Below are 22,376 nucleotides of genomic sequence, written 5' to 3' on the forward strand. Positions count from 1 at the left end.
AGCAAAATCAGATTTGTTCAGAAAAGGAACACCGTTAACACAAACAGAAAATAGAATTTTCTATATTTGGAAGAAATTAAAAAGTTCAGCGAGAGATCAGGATTGAATGTTTTAAAGAGCATCAGAAGCATCACAGGCACCTGGCCTCACCTAGATTATCCCTCAGGGCACTGGCGTCCTGGTGAGAGTTGAAATTGTAATTTTGCACTAATTTTAGCCTCATTCGTGAATAATTTTCCACATTTGAAAGTTTCCAGTGAATGAGATCCGGCTTCCTGATGAAAGGAATATACCAAAAGGAATTGAACAACATTAGGCATGTGATGTTACTCTTGGCACTAAAAAGAATGAGAAGGTGTGAATACAAGATTTTTTTTGTTAAAAAAAAACACTGCAGCAATTAGATTTTCTACTTCATTCCCCCCCCCCCTCTATACTGTTCCAGGGGAAGCATGAAGATCCCACTAGTTGGGGAAAATAACCTGATTCCTTCTTATAGAAAATGACCGTCAAGCAAGCTGAACTGACATGAATAAATTAAAAGGCAGGTTCAGAACTTGAGTCCAACTGTGTGCTACTACACGGAATATCATTTAAGCAGGAAGAGGAAAGTTATTTTGCTTCTACTTTGGGTGAATAATAGGGAATGAACTATTGCCAAATTACTGCAAGTCAACAAGCACTCCAACTTCTGCCCACCCTGAAAAACTAACCATGCTACTATCAGATCCCAAAATGTGCTACAAAAATTTCAAGGATTTTCTTTCCTTTCTTTCTTTCTTTCTTTCTTTCTTTCTTTCTTTCTTTCTTTCTTTCTTTCTTCCTTCCTTCCTTCCTTCCTTCCTTCCTTCCTTCCTTCCTTCCTTCCTTCCTTCCTCTCTCAAGGTGGCACAGTGGTTAGGGTGCAGTACTGCAGGCCACTTCTGCTGACTGTTATCTGCAGTTCGGCGGTTCTAATCTCACCGGCTCAAGGTTGACTCAGCCTTCCATCCTTCCGAGGTGGGTGAAATGAGGACCCAGACTGTGGGGGCAATATATGCTGACTCTGTAAACCGCTTAGAGAGGGCTGAAAGCCCTATGAAGCGGTATATAAGTCTAACTGCTATTGCTATTTCTCTTTCCTTCCTTCCTTCCTTCCTTATTTTCTTTCTTTCTTTCTTCCACATTTAGGTGCCCTTCACTGGTTGCCGGTTGTCTTCTGGGTACGATTCAAGGTACTAATTATGACCTTTAAAGCGCTCCATGGCTTAGGCCCAAGGTACCTGCGAGACCATCTACTGCCACCAGTAGCCTCCCACCGTCCAGTGCGATCCCACAGAGTGGGCCTCCTCAGGGTGCCGTCGGCCAGACAGTATCAGCTAGCGACCCCCAGGGGGAGAGCCTTCTCTGTGGGAGCCCCTTCCCCTCTGGAATGAGCTGCCCCCGGAGCTTCGTATAATCCCCGACCTCCGGTCCTTCCTGTGCGCCCTAAAAAGTTGGCTTTTCCAGCAAGCCAGCCTGGCCTGAACAAAACAAAATAAATTATTGATCATTGTTAATTTTAATCGATTTTTTAAAATGTTATTGTTAATCTTAATTGGGTTTGTTTTGGATATTCTATTTAATTTTTTTAAACTTTTGTAATATGTGTTTTTTTTTAATGTTGTACGCCGCCCTGAGTCCTTGGGAGAAGGGCGGCATATAAATCCAATAAACCAAACCAACCAAATCAAACCACATGCCTTGCTCCAGAAAGGGTAAAATATGTTTCAAGGAGAAAGAAAACATCCTGACTCCCCATACCTTTCAGCCCAAGGGCCTTGTTCACAGGTAAGGTAAAGTTTGGCAGTTCTCCACTGTCTCAAGGTTGTGGTGTGCTGATTATTTAACTGTTTTAGCATTCCATTGTAACGCATATTCTCCTGCCGTGCCCTCCGGTTAAATGGCTCTACAAAACATTCCTAGGGACAGAAACATAACAAATCTTAAAGAAGTGCTTAGGAAGGCTAGAACAAAGGACTTGAAAAACCTGTTGGATGAGAGTTTACCGTAATAACAAAAATAATAATCCAAATTGCATATAATATGTAGAAGCAAGTGGAGGTTTTTTGAGTGATTAGCCAGATAAAAAAAACATAACTATGTGCATCACTAGTCAAAAACGTGACCCATCAAAACCGCGCTCGACTAAACCGCGCCCGATTAAACTGCGTCGCTGACGTCATCAACAGGGCGACAACAGCCAGCGCGGAGAAAGAAGGGCGCTTTAAATAGCGCTTTGAAAGCAAGCCGATTCAACTTAAGGTAAGGGTTAGCTTTAGGGTTAGGTTTAGGGTTAGGTTAAGGGTTAGGGTTAGGTTTAGGGTTAGGTTAAGGGTTAGGGTTAGGTTTAGGATTAGGTTTAGGGGGGTTAGGTTTAGGTTTAGGGGTTAATTTTAGGTTTAGGGTTTACAGCGTGCTTCTGTCTCCGCGCTGTTGTCGCCCTGTTGATGACGTCAGCGGCGCGGTTTAGTCGGACGCGGTTTAGTCGAGCGCGGTTTTGTGGTGGAACCAGTCAAAAAAGCAAATGTACCCCAGGAAAACCTTTATATAAAATTTGATTCCAATATCAGCCAAAGGAGAATTAGTGTTAGATTTCCTTCCCTTCACTGTCAAAGATACAATATTGATGAAAGAGAAATGGTTGACACCATGTCCTACAGAATCCAGTCTCAAAATATAGGGAGTCCTCGACTTACAACAATTCATTTAGTGACTGTTTGAAGTTACAACGGCAGCAAAAAAATGACTTATGACCATTTTTTCACTTCTGACTGTTACATCCCCGTGGCCATGGGATTTACATTCAGATACTTGACAACGGGTTCATACATATGATGGTTGCAGTGTCCCGGGATCATGTCACCATATTTTGGGACCTTCTAACAAGCAAAGACAATGGGGAAGCCAGATTCACTTAACAACCATGTTGTTATTTATTATTTATTTATTTATTAAATATATTTATATGCCGCCCAATCCCGAAGGATTACAAAAAATGTAAGAAAAACACAAAAGATAAAATAAAACAGTTTAAAAATAACAAACACCCTCATGTATTCGTTCTAATCGGGGCTGGACCTCAACAGTGAGGTCAACAGCCCCAGGCCTGCCGGAACAGCCAAGTTTTTACAGCTTTCCTGATGGCCATGAGGGTGGGTATGGTCCGGATCTCCGGGGGTAGCTAGTTCCAGAGAGTCGGAGCAGCCACAGAGAAGGCTCTCCTCCAAGGGCCTGCCAGCTGACACTATTTGGCCGACGGCATCTGAAGGAAGCCCAATCTGTGGGATCTTACTGGCCGCTGGGAGGTATGTGGCAGCAAGCGGTGTCAAAGGTACTCTGGCCCTAAGCCATGTAGGGCTTTAAAGGTGATAACCAACACCTTGAATTGAGTCCGGAGACCAATTGGTAGCCAGTGCAGCTCACGGAGGACAGGTGTAACGTGGGTGTACCTCGGCACACCCAATATCGCTCGTGCGGCCGCATTCTGAACTAACTGCAGTCTCCGAACGCTTTTTAAGGGTAGCAATTTAACAACTGCAATGATTCAATTAACAAATGTGGCAAGAAAATAAAAGGGGGCAAAACTCAATTAAAAAATATAGCAGCATATATTCTAGGCTCAATAGTGGTCATGATTTTCTTGCTCAGGCAAACTCCTGAGAAAGTCACTCAGATTTTACCTGAAATTTGAGCTTACTTTCTCCTCTCTCTCTTTCCCGTTTATGGATGTTGACCATTAGTGCCTCAAAGCAGTCCTTCCAATATAGCGCCATATGTTCACGGCCATCACTGAAAATGCTGAGCTCGTACTGCTTCATATTAGGGATAATCTGGTTCATGAAGGATAAGAAGGTTAGCGCACACTCCCCTTTTTTGGGGAGAGAAAAGGCGTTTTAAGAAATCACAACTTCCAAAATTTGGAAATGAGCGCAAGAAAATTACAGGAGAACAGATAAAATACAAACCCGAAATCTTTCTACTGGGAATAATCAAAGGGAAATATACAAAGAAAATTAAGTACATATTAACACATCTGCTAACTACAGCTAGAATAGCATTTGCCCAATGCTGGAAACAAAATAATACCCCCTCGGACGAATTAGTGATTAAAAAAAAACTTGGGATTGTGCAGAGATGGACAAATTAACACTGAAATTGAAAGATAAAGAAGAGTCGGAATATTATGAAATTTGGAACAATTGGTACAAATGGCTGCAAAACAAGAATAAAATTAATTAAGCCAAAAAACAATATATATAAATATATATAGAACTGTGTATAAAGGTGTGTAAATATAGAAGCGAAATATTATATACATGTACAGCAGAGGTGGGTTCCTACCAGTTCGCACCTATTCGGTAGAACCGGTGCGTCAAATCTACCGAACTGGTTAGAAGAGGTTCCACCAGTGGACCCGGAAAGCAGGCCACACCTACAGAAGAGGTCCCAAAATTTTTTCAAACCCACCACTGGTCCTTGGATAGGATTATTCTACACTATCATGCTCCTATTTATAAAACTCAGTGCCTCTGTGAAAGGCAAGGATGACTACTGCGTTTGTGGTGCAATCAGAACATTGCGTGTGTTGAAGTTGTTTTCACGCAAACCAAAGATGCCTTTTAAAAAACAAGTTTACATCATATTCTTATGCAGGCCAGTGCTGTGTGTGAGGTAATTTAAGGTGGTTCTGACAAGTGTCGTCGGCATCTTCATATCCGGTCACATGGGCGGCAAGCCACTCCCATCCAGTCACATGGGTGGCAAGCCACTCCCACAAAGGAGGCCACACCCACAGAGTAGGTTCGAACAAGTTTTGAAACCCACCACTGATGTACATGTATGATGACATAACAATGTTGATGTAATGACTGTAAGGTGTTGTAGGGGGGGGGAAATCTGCTTAAAAAGAAGGAAAAGAAATCACAACTTACATATTTAGCGATGAAAGCTTGCCATTCATCAGTTCTACAATAGTCCTGGAAGTCCTCAAAAAAGGAAGGGCTTCCATTCGTAGAAGGCAAGGAAGGCAAGTGCAAGTTCATGAACAGAAGGTCATATATTTTGGAAATAAGAGTTCGAACTAGTGGGATCAAGAAGGAGTAGGTTTCAGTCTTTTCTTGGATTGATCTGCTCAGGATGCCTTCCAGTTTTCCCAGCAGGTAACAGGATTCCGTTTGGTTGTCAAGTACTTTGGTCTGAAGGAGGGTGTTGAGCTTGGCCGCAGCCATGGCGCAAACCTGGAGTAAGGGGCAAACGGAAAGAAAAATAACATTCAACCAATACAGATAATTTAAGTTATACATTTTTTCCCAAAAGGTATGCCAAGTTTCAAGTTTCAAATTTATTAGAATTTGTAAGCCGCCCACTCCCAGGGGACTCTGGGCGGCTCACAACAGACAAGAAACATTTGAATTTAAAGATAGAATAAGAAAATAAAAAATACAGTATTAAAACTCCACATCATCCATTCCATCTAAACGGGGCTGGATATCAATCAACAGCCCCAGGCCTGCCGGAACAGCCAGGTCTTAACGGCTTTACAGAAGGCTGGGAGAGTGGTAAGGGTCCGGATCTCTGCAGGTAGATTGTTCCACAGGGCCGGCGCAGCAGCAGAGAAGGCCCTCCCCCAGGGAGTCGCCAGCCAGCATTGTCCAGTTGACGGCACCCGGAGGAGGCCCAACCTGTGTGATCTTGTTGGTTGTTGGGAGGTAAGTGGCAGGAGGCAGTCTCTCAGGTAGCCAGGTCCTAAACCATGAGGGGCTTTAAAAGTAATGACTAGCACCTTGAAGCGCGTCCGGAGACCAATAGGAAGGCAGTGCAGCTTGCGGAGGATAGGTGTAATATGGGTGCATCTAGATACACCCCATATCGCTCGCGCGGCTGCGTTCTGGACCAGCTGTAGTCTTTGAACGCTCTTCAGGGGCAGCCCAATTCCAATTCTCCCTTTGCATCTCTTCAAATCCCACACACTTCGAGGTCCTGGGGCACATTTAAAATTTTGAGAGCATACTACAAGGACTATCATGAAATGCTTTTGATGACAGCCATAGCCAATCACAAAACACTCATTTACTAGAAGATATACCAGTCATTGTGTTGAAGCCTTTCCAAGAGCATTACTGTGCTCTAGAGTTATTACTGAGCCGAGGTGGCGCAGTGGTTAGGGTGCAGTACTGCAGGCCACTTCAGCTGACTGTTATCTGCAGTTCAGCGGTTCTAATCTCACCGGCTCAAGGTTGACTCAGCCTTCCATCCTTCCGAGGTGGGTGAAATGAGGACCCAGACTGTGGGGGCGATAAGCTGACTCTGTAAACCGCTTAGAGAGGGATGAAAGCCCTATGAAGTGGTATATAAGTCTAACTGCTATTGCTATTGCTACTGAAACTTCAGGTAATATTTCAAGCTGATGCTTTGCTTTGCAATTTGCTGGTTCTCATTGATATCGTTGTCCCAAGATAAATTAAGGAGAGCAGGAAGCATGTGTTTCCACAAGGGGAGAACTACATACGCCTCTCCTCTTTATAACTCAAGGCACTGCACACAGGAGGGCTCTCAAATATTCCTGACTTTCGGCTGGCTCAGGCCTTATTGTTAATATAACCATGTAAGCACAGCTCAATAAAATTAGACATATCAATGTCTTAGATTTTAAATGGTCATTTTGTTAATCACATACTAATACAGTGTTTCTCAACCTTGGTGACTTTAAGTCCTGTGGACTTCAACTCCCAGAATTCCCCAGCCAGGACTTAAAGTCACCAAGGTTGAGAAACACTGTACTAATAGATTGTTGTTTAGAGATTATTGTTTTCTTTTTGCACCTGTGGAGAAGAGAGGTGGGGAAAATAGTAAATGACCTTTAGTTAACTATAATAATAATAAAGATATGTTAGGGAGAGGAAATGTTAGATGTCCTATTAATTGACTTTTTTCTTAGAATATGTTATAAAGATATAAGATATGGCAAATTGATTGAGACTGGGGGAAGAAAAGAAAAAATGCCAGCAGGTGGCTGTGTTCTTGAAATCTTAATTAAATGAAAATGGTGGTATGGTGATAGTAAAATATATAAATTTTTAACATATACAATTCAAACTGAATGGAATATATGCGATTGTGGAAGGAACGCAGGAAATGTACTTGTGACCAATGGATACGCTTTCTACAAGATGTAATGTAAGATGATTTTTTTAAATTCTTTTTCTGTAATAAAACTAATAAAAAAATTTCAAAAAAAAATTGGACATATCAAAAGCATTTATTAGTGCATCCAGATTATATATTGATTATTAGCATATTCGCAACATACAATGTGTTGTTTATTTATATTTATATTGAAGCCTTCTTGCGAAAGGTCGGAAATATATACAGCTTCTTCCTGAATTCTTTCAAAGTTTTTATGAGGAAGTTAGGCTAAAAAAAGACATTCTAAACTAATGATAAACTATGATTTATTATGAAGAAAATACTACGATGAAGCTTGGGTTCACAACTTTTCCAAAGGTAGATCGAATTAATATAAAGGACATTTATCATTTGAAATAAATCAGTGGCCTAAGCAAAAGAAGGGGACCATGGTTTGTACAATGACATATTCTAATCAGAGAAGGCAGAAGCTGGCATTTTCCCCCTAGATTGCATTTAGACATTCTCATACATGTATATGTTGCTCAATAATACTTTAAATCCATCCAGATACCAAAGTTCTTTTATTTGTGTATTGAGGGGGGGGGGAAGTAAAGTAAGGATGTTCAAGGCCCAAATTTGCCAGAACATATTTCTTTGCAAAAGAAAATCAAACTTTACCATATTTGTGCACAGAAACACACCTGTAAATTATCTTGTCCAATGAATCCAAGAAGCAGCTGGACCTGTACTTGATAGAGCTTCGTGTTTTCTGGGCCAGAAGAATACCAGATTGACAAAGTATCCATGAGTGTCACCAGTTCTTCCAAAAGCTATGCATAATTAAATCCAGAGTTAAGACAAAAAAAAAAGTTTGAGAATGTAAACTGTGGAACATTGTACGCATGGCCCATGACACAAGAAGGTATAATGTTCAACAGGGGTGGGTTTCTCGCCCTGTTCCAACCGGATCGGTTGGAACGAGGCCGGCGGCGTCCTCACGCACGCACGCGGCGCGCGCGTGCACACACGCGGCGCGCGCGCATGCGTATTAGCGTCTGCGCGATGCTCCAGCTGCTCCTGGAGGATCGCGCAGACGTTCTGCGCATGCGTGGAAAGCGCGAAATTCAAAAAAACCGGGTAAGGAGCGGACGCGGGTGTGCGGGCGCGCGCGGGCGCGGGGGGGGGGGCTTCGCCGTTCCCGGAAGTTACTTACTTCCGGGTTCGGCGACCAACCGGATCGCAGGGACCGGTGCGAACCGGTTGAAACCCAGCCCTGATGTTCAATTGTGTTATTTTAAAATATTTGTATTTTCTCACAATTAAAACTATATAATGATTGAGGAAAACTACTGTAAAATTAGAATGACCTGAGTTTGATTATTTGGTAACGGGAGGATAGTTTTTACTATCATTTGTTGATGTTTAGAAAAATTGGCAAATATTTTTTATGTTCAAACCCTTGCTACAGAAAAGTGATCCTTATTTTTTTTCCCCCACACCTGGATAAACTTTCGAAGGTGAAGAGTCACATGGTGTCGTGTCCGAAGCCAATGTGATAAAGCAGTGAATACAGTATTGTTGGGCAGGGACTGAGGTGGCCTGAGATCCGCTACCCATAATGGAAAAATCACTGGGTAACTTTGGTTTTTCAGTTGCTCTCCCCTACCCCTAAAGAAAGAGGCAACGGTAAAATCACTTCCAAAAATGTTGCCAAGAAAGTGACATGGATTTGTCTGGATAATCACCACAAATCAAGACTGACTTGCAGACACAGATCATAATTGGTAAAGTCAGGTCTACTTATGAACAACCCTGTCACCTAAAAGGGGGGAGGGAGAAAAACTGGGAAAAGTATATTGGTAAAGCAATCCAACCGTTCATTTCACAGAAGCTTTGCAAGTGGAAGATATATGATAAGCAGAGAATAGAAATTGCCAAACAGCAACATTTGTTATCCCTGTAGAATTTCTTCCTCACAGGATCTTTCAGAATCTTCCTCACGGAATCTTTTAAGGTACCGTATCTTTCGGAGTATAAGACACACCGGAGTATAAGAGGCACTAAGGGTTTAAAGAGGCATTTATTTTTTTTAAAAAGTAGGTAGGTAGGTAGAGGGATAGAGAGGGGGAGAAAGAGAGAGAAATACAGAAGGTAGATAGGGAGACAGAGATTAGGTAAGTTGGTAAGTAGAGGGATAGAGAGAGAGAAATAGAGAGGGAGAGAAATACAGTAGATAGGTAGGAGAGAGGGAAGGTAGGTAGGTAGGTAGGTAGGTAGGTAGGTAGGTAGAGGGATAGAGAGATAGAAATACAGTAGGTAGGTAGGGAGAGAGAGAGTAGGTAGGTAGGTAGGGAGATGTTTCCAGGTGTATTTATCCATGTGCTGGAGAAGGAAATCGCTGACAATCTGCAGCACCTAAGACTGTTTCTGCTGGCACAGCACTTGATCAATGTAATTCTCATCAATCAGTTAAAGAGCTTTCCAAAAGGGAAAAAAAAGTTTTTGCACTCTGCAAACCTCCCCAAAACAGCCTGTTTTTTGCGAAAACGGGCCCGTTTTTTTTTTCAAAATAAAAAGGCATGAATAGCTGGGGGGGGGGCTTGCAGAGTGCTCCTTGGGGGGGCACAAACGAGCAAAAAACAGCCCGTTTTTTGCGAAAACAGGCCCCTTTTTTGTCAAAAAAAACTGCATGCATAACCTCATGGAGACTTATAGTGCTGCTGGGGGCTGGGGGGGGGCAAAAAAACGGCCTGTTTTTTGCTCATTTCTGCCCTCCCCAGCCCCCAGGAGCTCGCTGAAAGCCTCCATAAGGGTATGCACGGCCATTTTGGTGAAGTGGCGGGACTTCGGGAGGCGAAATATGCTGTATTCGATGTATAAGACGCACCCAGATTTTCAGCCTCTTTTTTGAGGAAAAAAGGTGCATCTTATACTCCGAAAAGTATGAATCTTAAAATGTATTTCTTGACTAATTCTAAAGTTTTTAAAACTTACACTTAAAAATTAAATTTGAAAAATTATTCTTAGAGGATGTATTGTTGAAAATACTTGAACAACATTTGAGGGCAAATCCATGTAGATTTAAACGTAGCCTTTTAAGTCAATTTCTTGTATTTTCAAAGTGGGGTGGAAATGTGCTAAGCAATGGCACCTGATAATTGGCATCTTTCCAAAGCTTTTCCTATATAGTTTCATGTTGTGGCCCAGCGAGAGCCGTTGGAGCTGCCACCAGACTCCGACAGCGAGGGGCCCTATGAGTCGGCTCTGGAGGATGTGGGGGACCCTGGAAAGGGTTCCGACTCCGAGCAGGGCGCAGAGAGGCTGGTTGGCCACCAGGAGGCACCTGAACCTTGGACCAGTGGGGAGGAGACAAGGGAGAGTGAGCCGAAAGCCAGTAGTGAATTGTTCCTGGATGCCCGGCACCGAAGAGCTAATAGGCGTAACAGGAGGTGATTGTACTCAGCTGGTGGTCATTAGGCTCCTCTCCAGACTATAAAAAGGCTACTTGTGCACACGGCCCTCTTTGCAGAAGTCAACACAGAATCAAATGTCGGAGAACTTTGTATGAGCTTGGCAGGCTGGATTGCTGTCAAGTCTTATCTGTGTTTATTGCTGCCCAAGCTTGTCTGTGCTGGGTTGCTGCCAAGGACCTGTCTGTCTGTTAATTAAATGCTGTAATTTATCTCTGGCTCGGAATTTGAATTTGAATTTGAATTTCCTTTATTTGTATGCCGCCCTTTTCCCTGGGGGGGACTCAGGGCGGCTCACAATTCAAAAAGGGAGGGGGGGAAAGACAAACAGTATTCCAATATGGAAACAATACAACATATTAAAAGAGAGCACAACAGTCACACAATTCGGGTGGGGTTGGAATCTTAACCCCAGGCCAGCCGGGACAGCCAGATCTTCAAAGCGGCGCGGAAAGATTGGAGGGTGGTGAGGAGTGTGCTTTGGTGTGCTTTGGTGTGAAACGAGGGTGGTCAGAACAGTTTCATACTGACCTTTTCTGTCCAGAGTCTTGAATTCACGAGACCTTCTGCTTGCAGGAAATCCTGAACAATGAACAAGAGTCGAAAAGCATTTTCCGTGTACACTGGGAGGGACTTAGCTTCTCTTGTGTCAGTGACTGCCCACTCCAGCATCTTCTCTAGCAAGCTAAGTTAAAGAAAAAGGAGGTGGCGCAAAATAAGCAACTTTTGTGAATTTTGTTACTGATGGAGAGGCAGCAGGAAAACAGAGCTAAACCCAATGTTGTTATTATCTAGCGCAGTGTTTCTCAACCTTGGCAACTTGAAGATGTCCGGACTTCAACTCCCAGAATTCCCCAGCCAGCGAATGCTGGCTGGGGAATTCTGGGAGTTGAAGTCTGGACATCTTCAAGTTGCCAAGGTTGAGAAACACTGATCTAGCGTTTGCCACTGCAACCAAGAATTTGTATTCTATTCTAGTTATGTCCTCAGAAGTTACCCAAAGTGATGTTCTACCTTAATTTTCAAATCAATCACTCTGGATTGTCAAACAGAAGAGTTCCCAGTGGAAAGTCCCATTGTTTTAATGGGCTGCTTTTGTCGAGCCAAAAAAAACCCTTTTTATACAAGCCTGAAACATCTGGCTCTGCCAGTTGACCTCGAGACCCAATACGGGAATTCCACACTGGAGGTGACTACTAGTCTAACAGCAGACCCCCCCACCTGAGCCGAGATGGCGCCGTGGTTAGGGTGCAGTACTGCAGGCCACTTCAGTTGACTGTTATCTGCATTTCAGCGGTTCAAATCTCACCGGCTCAAGGTTGACTCAGCCTTCCATCCTTCCGAGGTGGGTGAAATGAGGACCCGGATTATTGGGGGCGATATGCTGACTCTGTAAACCGCTTAGAGAGGGCTGAAAGCCCTATGAAGCGGTATATAAGTCTAACTGCTATTGCTATTGCACTTCACCCCAAGCCGCCAGCTCCCTCCCCATCCCCGCCCATCTTTTATTTCATATTGCTGAACTTTCATTGTTTTATTGTTATATTTACATGTTTTATACTTTTTTTCCTATTATTGTAAGCCACCCAGAGTAGCCACATAGCAAGATGGATGACAAATAAATTTAATAGAAAAATAAATACATAAATAGATTTTTACCCATCCCATTTTTGCCTTGGATACCCTAAAAAGTGAATCATCATATTCTGGGTGATTCTCCAAATGGAGAAGAATGGGGTGACTGAGGAAAGTGGATTCAGTAAAAATAAACTCTGTTTGCAGAAGCTGCCTCTCCCCTCCTGTCAGCGCCTCCTTAACTCAAATGCATATTTTGGGGGGAATAGAAGAAAAATGTATAGCTATTTTAAGGAGAGAAGTCTTATCCGTAGCTGCTCTAAAACCCTTTATCAGCTTTAGATCCAAACATCTATTCCTGATGGAAAGGGGGTGGAACCAACCTAGTTCTTTAAACTTTTTGAAAATTCTGTGGAACTGTAAACTGAGTTTGATCATCTCAAAATGCTTACAGGCAGTCTGATCTTTTAAGTTATATAAACACCTGTTATTTGGACGTTTTGGTCCTGATATTATTGCCATGTCTGAAATTCTGTGTTTGTTAAACATAACACCAGAATTAAAGAAGCTTTTGTGTTAGCATGCCTTGAAATAGGAAATGGGAGGAAGCAAATAAGATAAATATTTACTATTTACTCAGTTTCTGGGTCTAGAATGTCTGATTTGTGAAAACACAAGAAGCTAGTTTCTGTTGAACTTAAATGCAGTTATGTAAAATTATTTTGCGCATGCACACTGGGCCCTTGTCACAACGTGGTAAGCCCCTCTTTTGGACATCTCTGAATATTTGGACCATCCTCAGGGCTCAAAACAGCATTTGAGGATGAATAAACATCATGCTACCCACAAACAGTGGGGCAGTGGGTTCACTGTATACCTCTCAATAACTAACAAATAACAAATAATACTATTTAATATGGATTTGTTACAAATCTCCGCTTGTTGATGCAATTCAAGAACTGAACCATTAACTCACATGGTCTGACTTTGCGATATCATTTTATAACCATAAGAATTATAAAACATTGGAAATAAAGCTACAATTGATTTGTGAAATAAGTTCCATTTACTGTACATTACTGAATATTGTAAGGACAGACTCAATTTTTTTTTTTAAAAAAAAGACAAGATACTTTTGAGCAATACAGACAAAATTTTTAAGCATCTTTTGCTTTCTCTTTAAAAATAACTTTATACCATATGTGGTGTTTATACTGTTAATTCAGATCACATTAATTAACTTCAGGTCCAATGCATCATTACTCTTTCCTGCTTTCCATTATCACTTTTTCCCCCCAAAAAAACAAATTTTGAAAAAGTAAGAATTTGACCTACTTGAGTTTAATCTCATCTGATGGTCGTAGTAATTCATTAGAGGTGCCCAATTTGGTAAGTGCAGAAAAAACCTGACCCTTCTCAATCCAAGCTGCATCGTCTGATCTCTCGATGCCTTTCCACATCACACAAAGCAAAATATCTGTCAGAAGCTGAAGGAGATCTTCTTCACATGCCTAGTAAAAGCAGACATGCATTTTAAAATGATTACGGTATTTCTAAAATGCATGTTACTAATTTCATTTTCATTTCATTTTTTTTTTTTCATTTTATTTGTCTTGTATGCCGCCCACTCCCGGAGGACTCCGGGCGGCTCACAACAGACAAAGGAAAGGGGATAAATAGACAAGACAACATTTTAAAAAAAGACGCAACATTCACAATTTCCGTGGGGCTGGATGTTTCACAAGCCCCCCGGCCTGCTGGAGCAGCCAGGACTTGGTGGCTTTGCGGAAGGCCGGGAGGGTAGTAAGGGTCCGGATCTCCACGGGGAGATCGTTTCAGAGGGCTGGAGCTGCAACAGAGAAGGCTCTCCCCCGGGGAGTCGCCAGCCGACATTGGCTGGCAGATGGGATCTGGAGGAGACCCAACCTGTGCGATCTAATTGGTCCGAGAGAGGTAATTGGCAGGAGGCAGTCTCTCAGGTACCCAGGTCCGATGCCATGTAGGGCTTTATAGGTAGCGACCAGCACCTTGAAGCGGATTCGGAGACTAATGGGTAGCCAGTGCAGCTCGCGGAGGATAGGTGTGACGTGGGTGTACCTAGGTGCACCCACAATCGCTCGCACGGCTGCATTCTGGACTAACTGAAGTCTTCGAACACTCTTCAAGGGCAGCCCCATGTAGAGCGCGTTACGGTAGTAATTTTATTTAGAAAGAGCAGATCAATTCCACTTTGAAAGAAAGTTTCACAGCTTGTATTAAAAACTGCTGGTATTACAGATTCTCAAATGAAAATAGGCATCTTTTTTGATTGATGAGCCCAGAAAACTATACAATCATATCTTACACTGTTTTTTTAAGAGAAAGAAAAAGCAACTTACTGAAAGAGGCAGCCTAAAAATAGGTACAAAAGTGCAAGAAGATAAATAACCCAGAGCAATTTTTACATGGACAGTTCTAAGAAAGATGCATCTCATTCGTTCCTCCATTCATTCGTTCATTCATTCTTTCATTCATTCATTCCTTTCATTGATTCACTCACTCATTCATTCCTTCATTCACATTGATTTGTTGAAAAATGTATATGTCACCCACCTTATACAAAGTAAATTTAGATGGCAATTATCAATCAAATATAATTAAAATTAAAAACCATAATGCTCTAATCAAAGCATTTCTGAATGATCAGAAAAGAGGATTTATGGCTCTTTCAAGAGATGCACATCTGGAAACTGGCTAACAACTTATCTGCTTACACTCTCAAGCAGTCCAGATGGAGATAACAGCCAGATTTGGGAGAGAAGCAGGAGCATCAAGTGTGCATTTACGTACACTGGGGATGTCTCACTGAATTCTTACTTATTTTTTTAAAAAACTCAGAACAACCTCGCACGGGTATCTTTTAGTTCAGTTTCAGTTTCAGTTTCACTTTATTTGCATGCCGCCCTTTTCCCTGAGGGGACTCAGGGCGGCTCACAGTTCAAGGGGGGGGGGGAAGGACAGACAAGTTACAACATAAAGACACTACATCATTTAAGAACACAACAATCATACCAATTCGAGTGGGGTTGGGGTCTTTAACCCCAGGCCAGCCGGGACAGCCAGATTTTAAGGGCGGCGCGGAAGGTCTGGAGGGTGGTGAGGGTCCGAATCTCCACGGGGAGTTCGTTCCAGAGGGTCGGAGCAGCCACCGAGAAGGCTCTCCTCCGGGTAGTTGCCAGTCGACACTGGCTGGCTGATGGAATTTGGAGGAGGCCTAATCTATGCGATCTTATCGGTCTAGTGGAGGTAATTGGCAGTAGGCGGTCTCTCAAGTACCCAGATCCACGTACCTCATGAATTTCGAATAAGGAAAGATCAGCTGCGAATACCAGGTCCTCTGCAACATTTGGTTCCTTGTCAAGCTGTCCAGAAAATGTCTTTGTATTCTCAATGGGAGAAGGGGTGCTGGGCAGACTGTCTGCCATCTGGCTCCCGCTGTCCCCCAATTCATACGAGTCAACACTTGAGAGGTCTAAGCTTAAATGTGGATTCTTCTGCCACAAGTCCTCCTGGTCCTCAGGCCGAAAGGACATCTCCCCCACGGATGTATCCTCCATCGCTGTCACAGATCTGCCGTCTTCTAAGCTCCACTGATCACAAGAACCATTGACAGACGCAAAACTGGCGCCATCTTCCCCATCGGCCTTGGAAGTACGACATTGCTGGTGGTCTTTGGCAGAAGCACGCCTGTCATCTCCTTTAGCAGAATCACTTTTGGTGTCCCTCACACCGTTCCTGACATCGGCGTGCTCTTTCAGGAACAGTCGAGTCAGTGTCTCCTGCCACCCAAGTTGCTGAGAAATCTGTTGTGCTGAATCTTGTTGGGAATGTAGGATTTGCAAAAGCTGCCGAAAACATGGATTCAAATACAAGACATTGTAAAAGCTTTGCGTTTTAGATTTATCTTTTGTTTCCTGAACGAAATAAAATAAAATAACTTTCTCTGTTTCTTACATACCTACTTATCATTCTTTCGGTTAAAGATTTATAAACTAATGCTAACTTAAAATGCTTAACTTAGTGTTAAATGAACATGTAATTTACATTGTAAGCACTGAGCTAAATACAACTATCTTTAGAAAAGCCCCATTTAGATGAATAAGGCATGGATTGTTATTAACTTTATGTCCATTTGCGTGACCCGACAAATGCGCGCACGACAAAAGCGCGCTAACAAAACCGTGGTGAGAAAACCACATCAAGATCGCGCCCACAACAGCGCGCTGACAAAACCGCGCCGACAAAAGCGCGATTAGGGTTAAGGTAAGGGTTAGGGTTAGGTTCAGGGTTAGGTTTAGGATTAGGGTTATTACATTGTTTTCGCGTTGTTTGTTGAAGGCGTGCTTTTGTTGGGCGCAATTTTGACGTCGCGAGAGTAGGTTCGAACAATTTTTGAAACCCACCACTGATGCATTTGCACCTTATCCTCTGCAGCTACCACCACGAGAGCAATGGTCTGAGGAGTTCACTAAGTATTTAAGAAATACTAATGCCCACCATTATTTTCCAGACTATTAATAGGCTGACCACAATTTAGCATTAATGTGCCCTCCCCACAAGGAGACTAACCTTCCGACAGGCAGCCACTCTTACGTTGAGATCTGCTCGGTGAGCCAAGTGCACCACAGCTAAAAAGTCCTTGCAATTGCCAAACGGATCTGGTAGAGCACAGAAACGTATTACAACAATAAAGAAATTCATTCCTATCAAAATGCCATAAGGGCACAAAATATGGCTATCAATATATGTTTGCTCTTTTGCCAGCTAACCACATTTATTTATTTGTTTGTTTGTTTGTTTGTTTGTTTGTTTGTTTGTTTATTTATTATTTATTATTTATTAATTTATTTATTTATTTATTTATTTATTTATTTATTTATTTATTTATTTATTTATTTATTTATTTATTTATTTAATAGATTTATAGGCCGCCCAATCCCGGAGGACTCCAGGCGGCTTACAAAACAAGAAGAATGATTAATAAAAATAAAAGAACAAATAAAAAAAAAACATCACACATGCACCCAATCTGACTGGGGCTGGACCTCAGCAGTGAGGTCAACAGCCCCAGGCCTGCCGGAATAGCCAGGTTTTAACAGCTTTTCGGAAGGCCATGAGAGTGGGCGAGGTCCGGATCCCTGGGGGTAGTTCATTCCAGAGGGTCGGGACAGCCACAGAGAAGGCCCTCCTCCGGGGAGCCGCCAGATGACCCTGTCTAGCTGACGGCATCTGAAGGAGGCCCACCCTGTGGGATCTCACCGGCCGTTGGGAGGTAATTGTGCCATTTGCGCCATTTGCAGTTTAGTGGGCGTATGCTGTGTGGAAAAGCTAATAAAACATTTGCGTACCAGCATGCAGAACTTGGTTGAAAAGGTTCTTCATAAGAGAAGTGCTAAGTGGAGATTCATTCAGGAGCAGACCCAGTCCGGAATAGCCAACTTCTCTGAGCTTCATGCGTTGCTTGCTCCGTTCGTAAACTTTAGTGCATTTCAGCATTTGCTCTGCAATCTGCAACAACAACAACAACAACAACAACAAACCTGAACTTCTCAGTCGGGGACAAATCGAAAATTCTGCAGTGCCTATGTCGCTTGTGTAACTCAAGCAAGTTTATTCATTTATTTATTTTTTATTTGTCTTGTATGCCGCCCACTCCCGAAGGACTCCGGGAGTTCCACCTGCAAGCAAGACCTTGGTGGAAAAACAGGATTCAAATGGACTTTACATAGAAAAAGGGGGGAAGGGAGGTGGGGTCCTAGGGGGGAGGGGGGAGGGGGGAAATATAGTATGTGCTAGATCTTAAAGTAATATGATTGCACTTGTATACTGTTGCTTTTTTAATTTTAGTGTAAAAATAGGAAGCTGAATATATTGATAGATAGTAGAAATACACCGAAGGGAGGAGCAGAGGGAAAGAAGAAAGAGGGGTAGAGAAGGTGGGAGAGAGGACTGGAGGGAGGGGGAGAAGGAAGGGAGGGAGTGTATTGGGAGAGAGGAGTGATAGAGGGGGAGGGGAAGTAGGGCAGAGGGGAATGTTGGAGGGGAGAAAGGAAAGTTGGAGGGGGGGCGAAAGAAAGGGTGTATGGAGGGTTGAAGTGGTATATTGGGCTTGTATTTTGGGGGGTATTGTTGACAAGAGGAATGGCTGTGTTTATTGTTCAATGTTATACGGCCCCGGTTATGCATAGTATATATGTGACTGTATGAAATGAAAATAAAACATATTTACCAAAAAAAAATAATAGTAAACAATAATAAGAATTTTTACCTTGTAGTTATTGGCTTCACAATGACAAGAAAATGTTTTGCCAAACAGAGAGTATAATAATTGCCAAATAAACTTTTCCATGGTAAAAAAAGAAAAGAAAAAAAGAAAAAGCAACTCTGTTCCTTAACTGCTCTTTATTATTTGCCTGCTGATTTCTGGGACGTTACAAACACACAGCAGAAAATAATAGTTTCCATAATTATAGCTCCTTGTTATGACAAATGATGCCTATGTAGAAAAAGGAACCTGCAAATTACAAAGCTGAACTAGATTTGCGTGTGATTTTGCCAGAAAAGAAGAGGAAGAAAATGTCATACGGAATGTCAGATTAAGCTTTCTTTTCCGACCTCAGCTATTTAAGACACATTGGCATCTCTCTATAGTGTATCCACCTTCCAAATATCTCCCAGAAGAAAAAGTATTTGTCAATTCCCTTAAACTTAAAATGCAAGGTAATTTGAAAGAGGAGTTATGTCTTGTTTCTTCTTCCAAAAAAAAATCCACGTCTCATACAAAAAAATGCACAATTTTGCTAATATCATCAATCACTTTAGGAGACATGTAAAACAAAATTTACCTTGAACACAAGTTCTCGTAGTCTATCAGAATACCTCTGATTCAGTAGAAGAGCATAAAGGATGTCTGCATTTCCTGGCTCAAAAAGCAGTAAGAAAAGCTGGTCTCGGGTTGGGCAGTTAAGTAGTAGGCTGAGGAGCATTTCTAGAATCCCGCAGAGCTTGGGGGGGGGGAGCGGGGGGAGAGAAAAAAGGCACAGACAGATCATCATCTATGAATCTAGAATGCAAGCCATTCCTGACACTCAATATCATTCAAACAACGTTAGTCACCTGAAATGCAACAATAGTTGCATTTTTAAACAGGTTCCACCACAAAACCGCGCTCGACTAAAGGGCGCTCGACGAAACCGTGTAGCTGACGTCATCACAGCACAACAACAGTGCGGAGAAAAAAGCACGCTGTAAACACTAAACCTAAAATTAACCCCTAAACCTAAACCTAACCCCCCTAAACCTAACCCCCCTAAACCTAACCCCCCTAAACCTAACCCTAAACCTAACCCTTAACCTAACCCTTAACCTAACGCTAAACCTAATCCTAACCCTTAACCTAACCCTTAACCTAACCCTTAACCTAACGCTAAACCTAATCCTAACCCTTAACCTAAACCTAATCCTAACCCTTAACCTAACCCTAAACCTAACCCTAACCCTTAACCTAACCCTAACCCTTAACCTAACCCTAAACCTAACCCTAAACCTAACCCTTACCTTAACTTGAATCGGCTTGCTTTCAAAGCGCTATTTAAAGCGCCCTTCTTTCTCCGCGCTCGCTGTTGTCGCCCTGTTGATGACGTCAGCGACGCGGTTTAATCGGGCGCGCTTTAGTTGAGCGCAGTTTTGTCGTGCCACGTTTTAAACATACCTGAAATACAGGTAGGTTTACAAATTCAAACAGAAAACAACTCCTGTTAAGAGTTGCCCAAGTTATTCAGACACAGGTCATTTTTTTCAGATTATAATTGAACTTTGAATCTCATCTTATATAGAGACTTGTAGCAGAGATCAAGAGATCTGCAAAAACAGGAGGCAGGGAAATACATGGCTGCTCAAATGATTTTAAAAAGCACAAGAAAAAGTGATGGATTTTGTTAATGTTTGAGGAGCCTCAGATAACCCTCATAGCCTTCCCAACAATGTTTTGCATGAACACTTTAATTCTGTTCTAATCTATTGCATTATTATCTGGAAAGGGTTATCAGAGCAGCTTTTAAATCAATCAATCAATAAAAAGAAAAAAACCTCTCCTTGGGTTTACAGCAGGGGTGGGTTTCAACCGGTTCGCGGCGGTCCCTGCGAACCGGTTGGTCGCCGAACCCGGAAGTAAGTACTTCCGGGAATGGCGAAGGACGCGCCCGCCTGCCCGCGCTCCTTACCCGCTTTTGACGAGTTCTGCGCTTCCACGCATGCGCAGGACGCATACAGCGCCTGCGCGATCGTCCAGGGGCAGCTGGAGCGTCGCGCAGACGCTAGTACGCATGCGTGCACTGCGTGGGTGCACAAGGACGCCGCTGGCCCCGTTCCAACCGAACCGGTTGGAACGGGGCGAGAAACCCACCCCTGGTTTACAGCCTAAAAAGTGCAGCATAAAAGAAAAAGAGATGGAGAAAAGGAGACACACAACACACACACACACAAACACACAAACCAACTTATTCTTGCAACTTTCTAACAATCACCTGTCATATAAGAAATGGGCTACTGAAATCTTAGTGTATTTCCACAAAATAAGCAGATTAAGCAACCTTCAAGAAAATGACTATAATACACCCAGAAAACTAATGATGATACAAGGATGGATTTCAACTTTTTTGCTGGGAGTTTCTGATATTTGACCACATCATGACATCCTCACCAAGAGAAGACAATCTTACGGCTTCTCCCGACAGGGAAATTTCTGTGAAGGGAAAGATCCAGACTAGCAGTCATGGGTCTAGTTTGTGGAGATAGTAAGCAATTCGCTAACACGTGTTGGTTTTTAGAGTCTGATTCTTAAAATTGCCACACAAAAGGAACAACAGAACTCTGGAGGCTGAGAAATGAATTGGGCAAGATGAGCTTCGGCTCTACAATTAAGAGCTTACGAACCACAAAACATCACACTTTCACGCTGTTATGTGCTGCAGTATTTATTTATTTAACACATTTATACAGTCACTCATCTGATACCAAAATTCGGGTAGCTCCAGAGCAACATCTAAAATAGCATCATTATGCAATTAATCTATTCATCTGTCAATTCAAACCACAAATAATAAAAACTGGGAACATAATGAACTTTAGACAAGCAGAGCACCTACCACAATCTGATCAATCTTACTCTATCTCAATGCCTGGGGGGGGGGGAGACCAGAGTTTTTTGGAAAGGCTGGGAGGGAGGGGTCTGACAAACCTCAGGTGAAAGGGTGACCCATGGGGCAGGAGCTTCTATGGAGAAGGCATGCTTCCTAGCTTCCGGTTGCCTTCCGGGTGCGATTCAAGGTACCAATTATGACTTCTAAAGCGCTCCATGGCTTAGGCCCAGGGTACCTGCGAGACCACCTACTGCCACCGGTAGCCTCCCACCGTCCAGTGCGATCCCACAGAGTTGGCCTCCTCAGGGTGCCGTCGGCCAGACAGTGTCGGCTAGCCACCCCCAGGGGGAGAGCCTTCTCTGTGGGAGCGCCTTCCCTCTGGAATGAGCTGCCCCCGGAGCTTCTTATAATCCCCGGCCTCCGGTCCTTCCGACGCACCCTAAAAAGTTGGCTTTTCCAGCAAGCCGGCCTGGCCTGAACAAAACAAATCAAATTATTGATTACTGTTAATTTTAATTTGAATTCTTTTTTTAAAAAAAAAGCATCATTGTCAATTTTAATTGGGTTTGGGGATATCCTATTTAATTTCTTTTTAACTTTTGTATTATGTGTTTCTTTTAATGTTGTACGCCGCCCTGAGTCCTTGGGAGAAGGGCGGCATATAAATCAAATAAACCTAAACCTAACCTAAACCTAAACCTTCCACAAAATGGCAATATTTAAGGGAAGGGATCAGGAGTGTGCCCACCCTATCAAATCTGGTAGGAAGGTTGATGTTCTTAGGGAGATGCAGTCCCAGAGATCATCCTTGCCGTATAAAGCCTCAAAAATAAAAAACAGCCCCTTGAATTTTTCTCAGAAGGAAACCAGAAGCCACTGCAGCTCATGCAACAGACATCTAATCCGGGTGAACCTAGGGGGAACCCATCATTGTACACCCTACTGCATTGTGCACTCCACTGGAAGTTATACCTCCCATGTGGTTTTCAAGGGCAGCCCCACG

General features: G+C 42.8%; 1 protein-coding gene across 1 annotated transcript in view; it reads right to left on the reverse strand.

Annotated features, from left to right (window-relative positions):
* Window positions 1–22,376, reverse strand: part of NBEAL1 (neurobeachin like 1) — a gene marked incomplete at its 5' end in the record, with an annotated part of 105,536 nt that overhangs the window by 38,685 nt on the left and 44,475 nt on the right. The window contains 11 exon segments of the mRNA XM_087707021.1: window positions 151–275; window positions 1,783–1,940; window positions 3,702–3,851; window positions 4,953–5,258; window positions 7,851–7,979; window positions 11,151–11,304; window positions 13,530–13,705; window positions 15,524–16,078; window positions 16,803–16,891; window positions 17,582–17,741; window positions 19,079–19,237. Coding sequence (XP_087563147.1) covers window positions 151–275; window positions 1,783–1,940; window positions 3,702–3,851; window positions 4,953–5,258; window positions 7,851–7,979; window positions 11,151–11,304; window positions 13,530–13,705; window positions 15,524–16,078; window positions 16,803–16,891; window positions 17,582–17,741; window positions 19,079–19,237 — 2,161 coding nt within the window.

The sequence above is a fragment of the Thamnophis sirtalis genome, unplaced genomic scaffold (assembly GCF_051295495.1).
Source record: "Thamnophis sirtalis isolate CommonGarterSnake01/CBP01778 unplaced genomic scaffold, rThaSir2_p1.2 scaffold_1, whole genome shotgun sequence".
Lineage (NCBI taxonomy): Eukaryota > Metazoa > Chordata > Lepidosauria > Squamata > Natricidae > Thamnophis > Thamnophis sirtalis.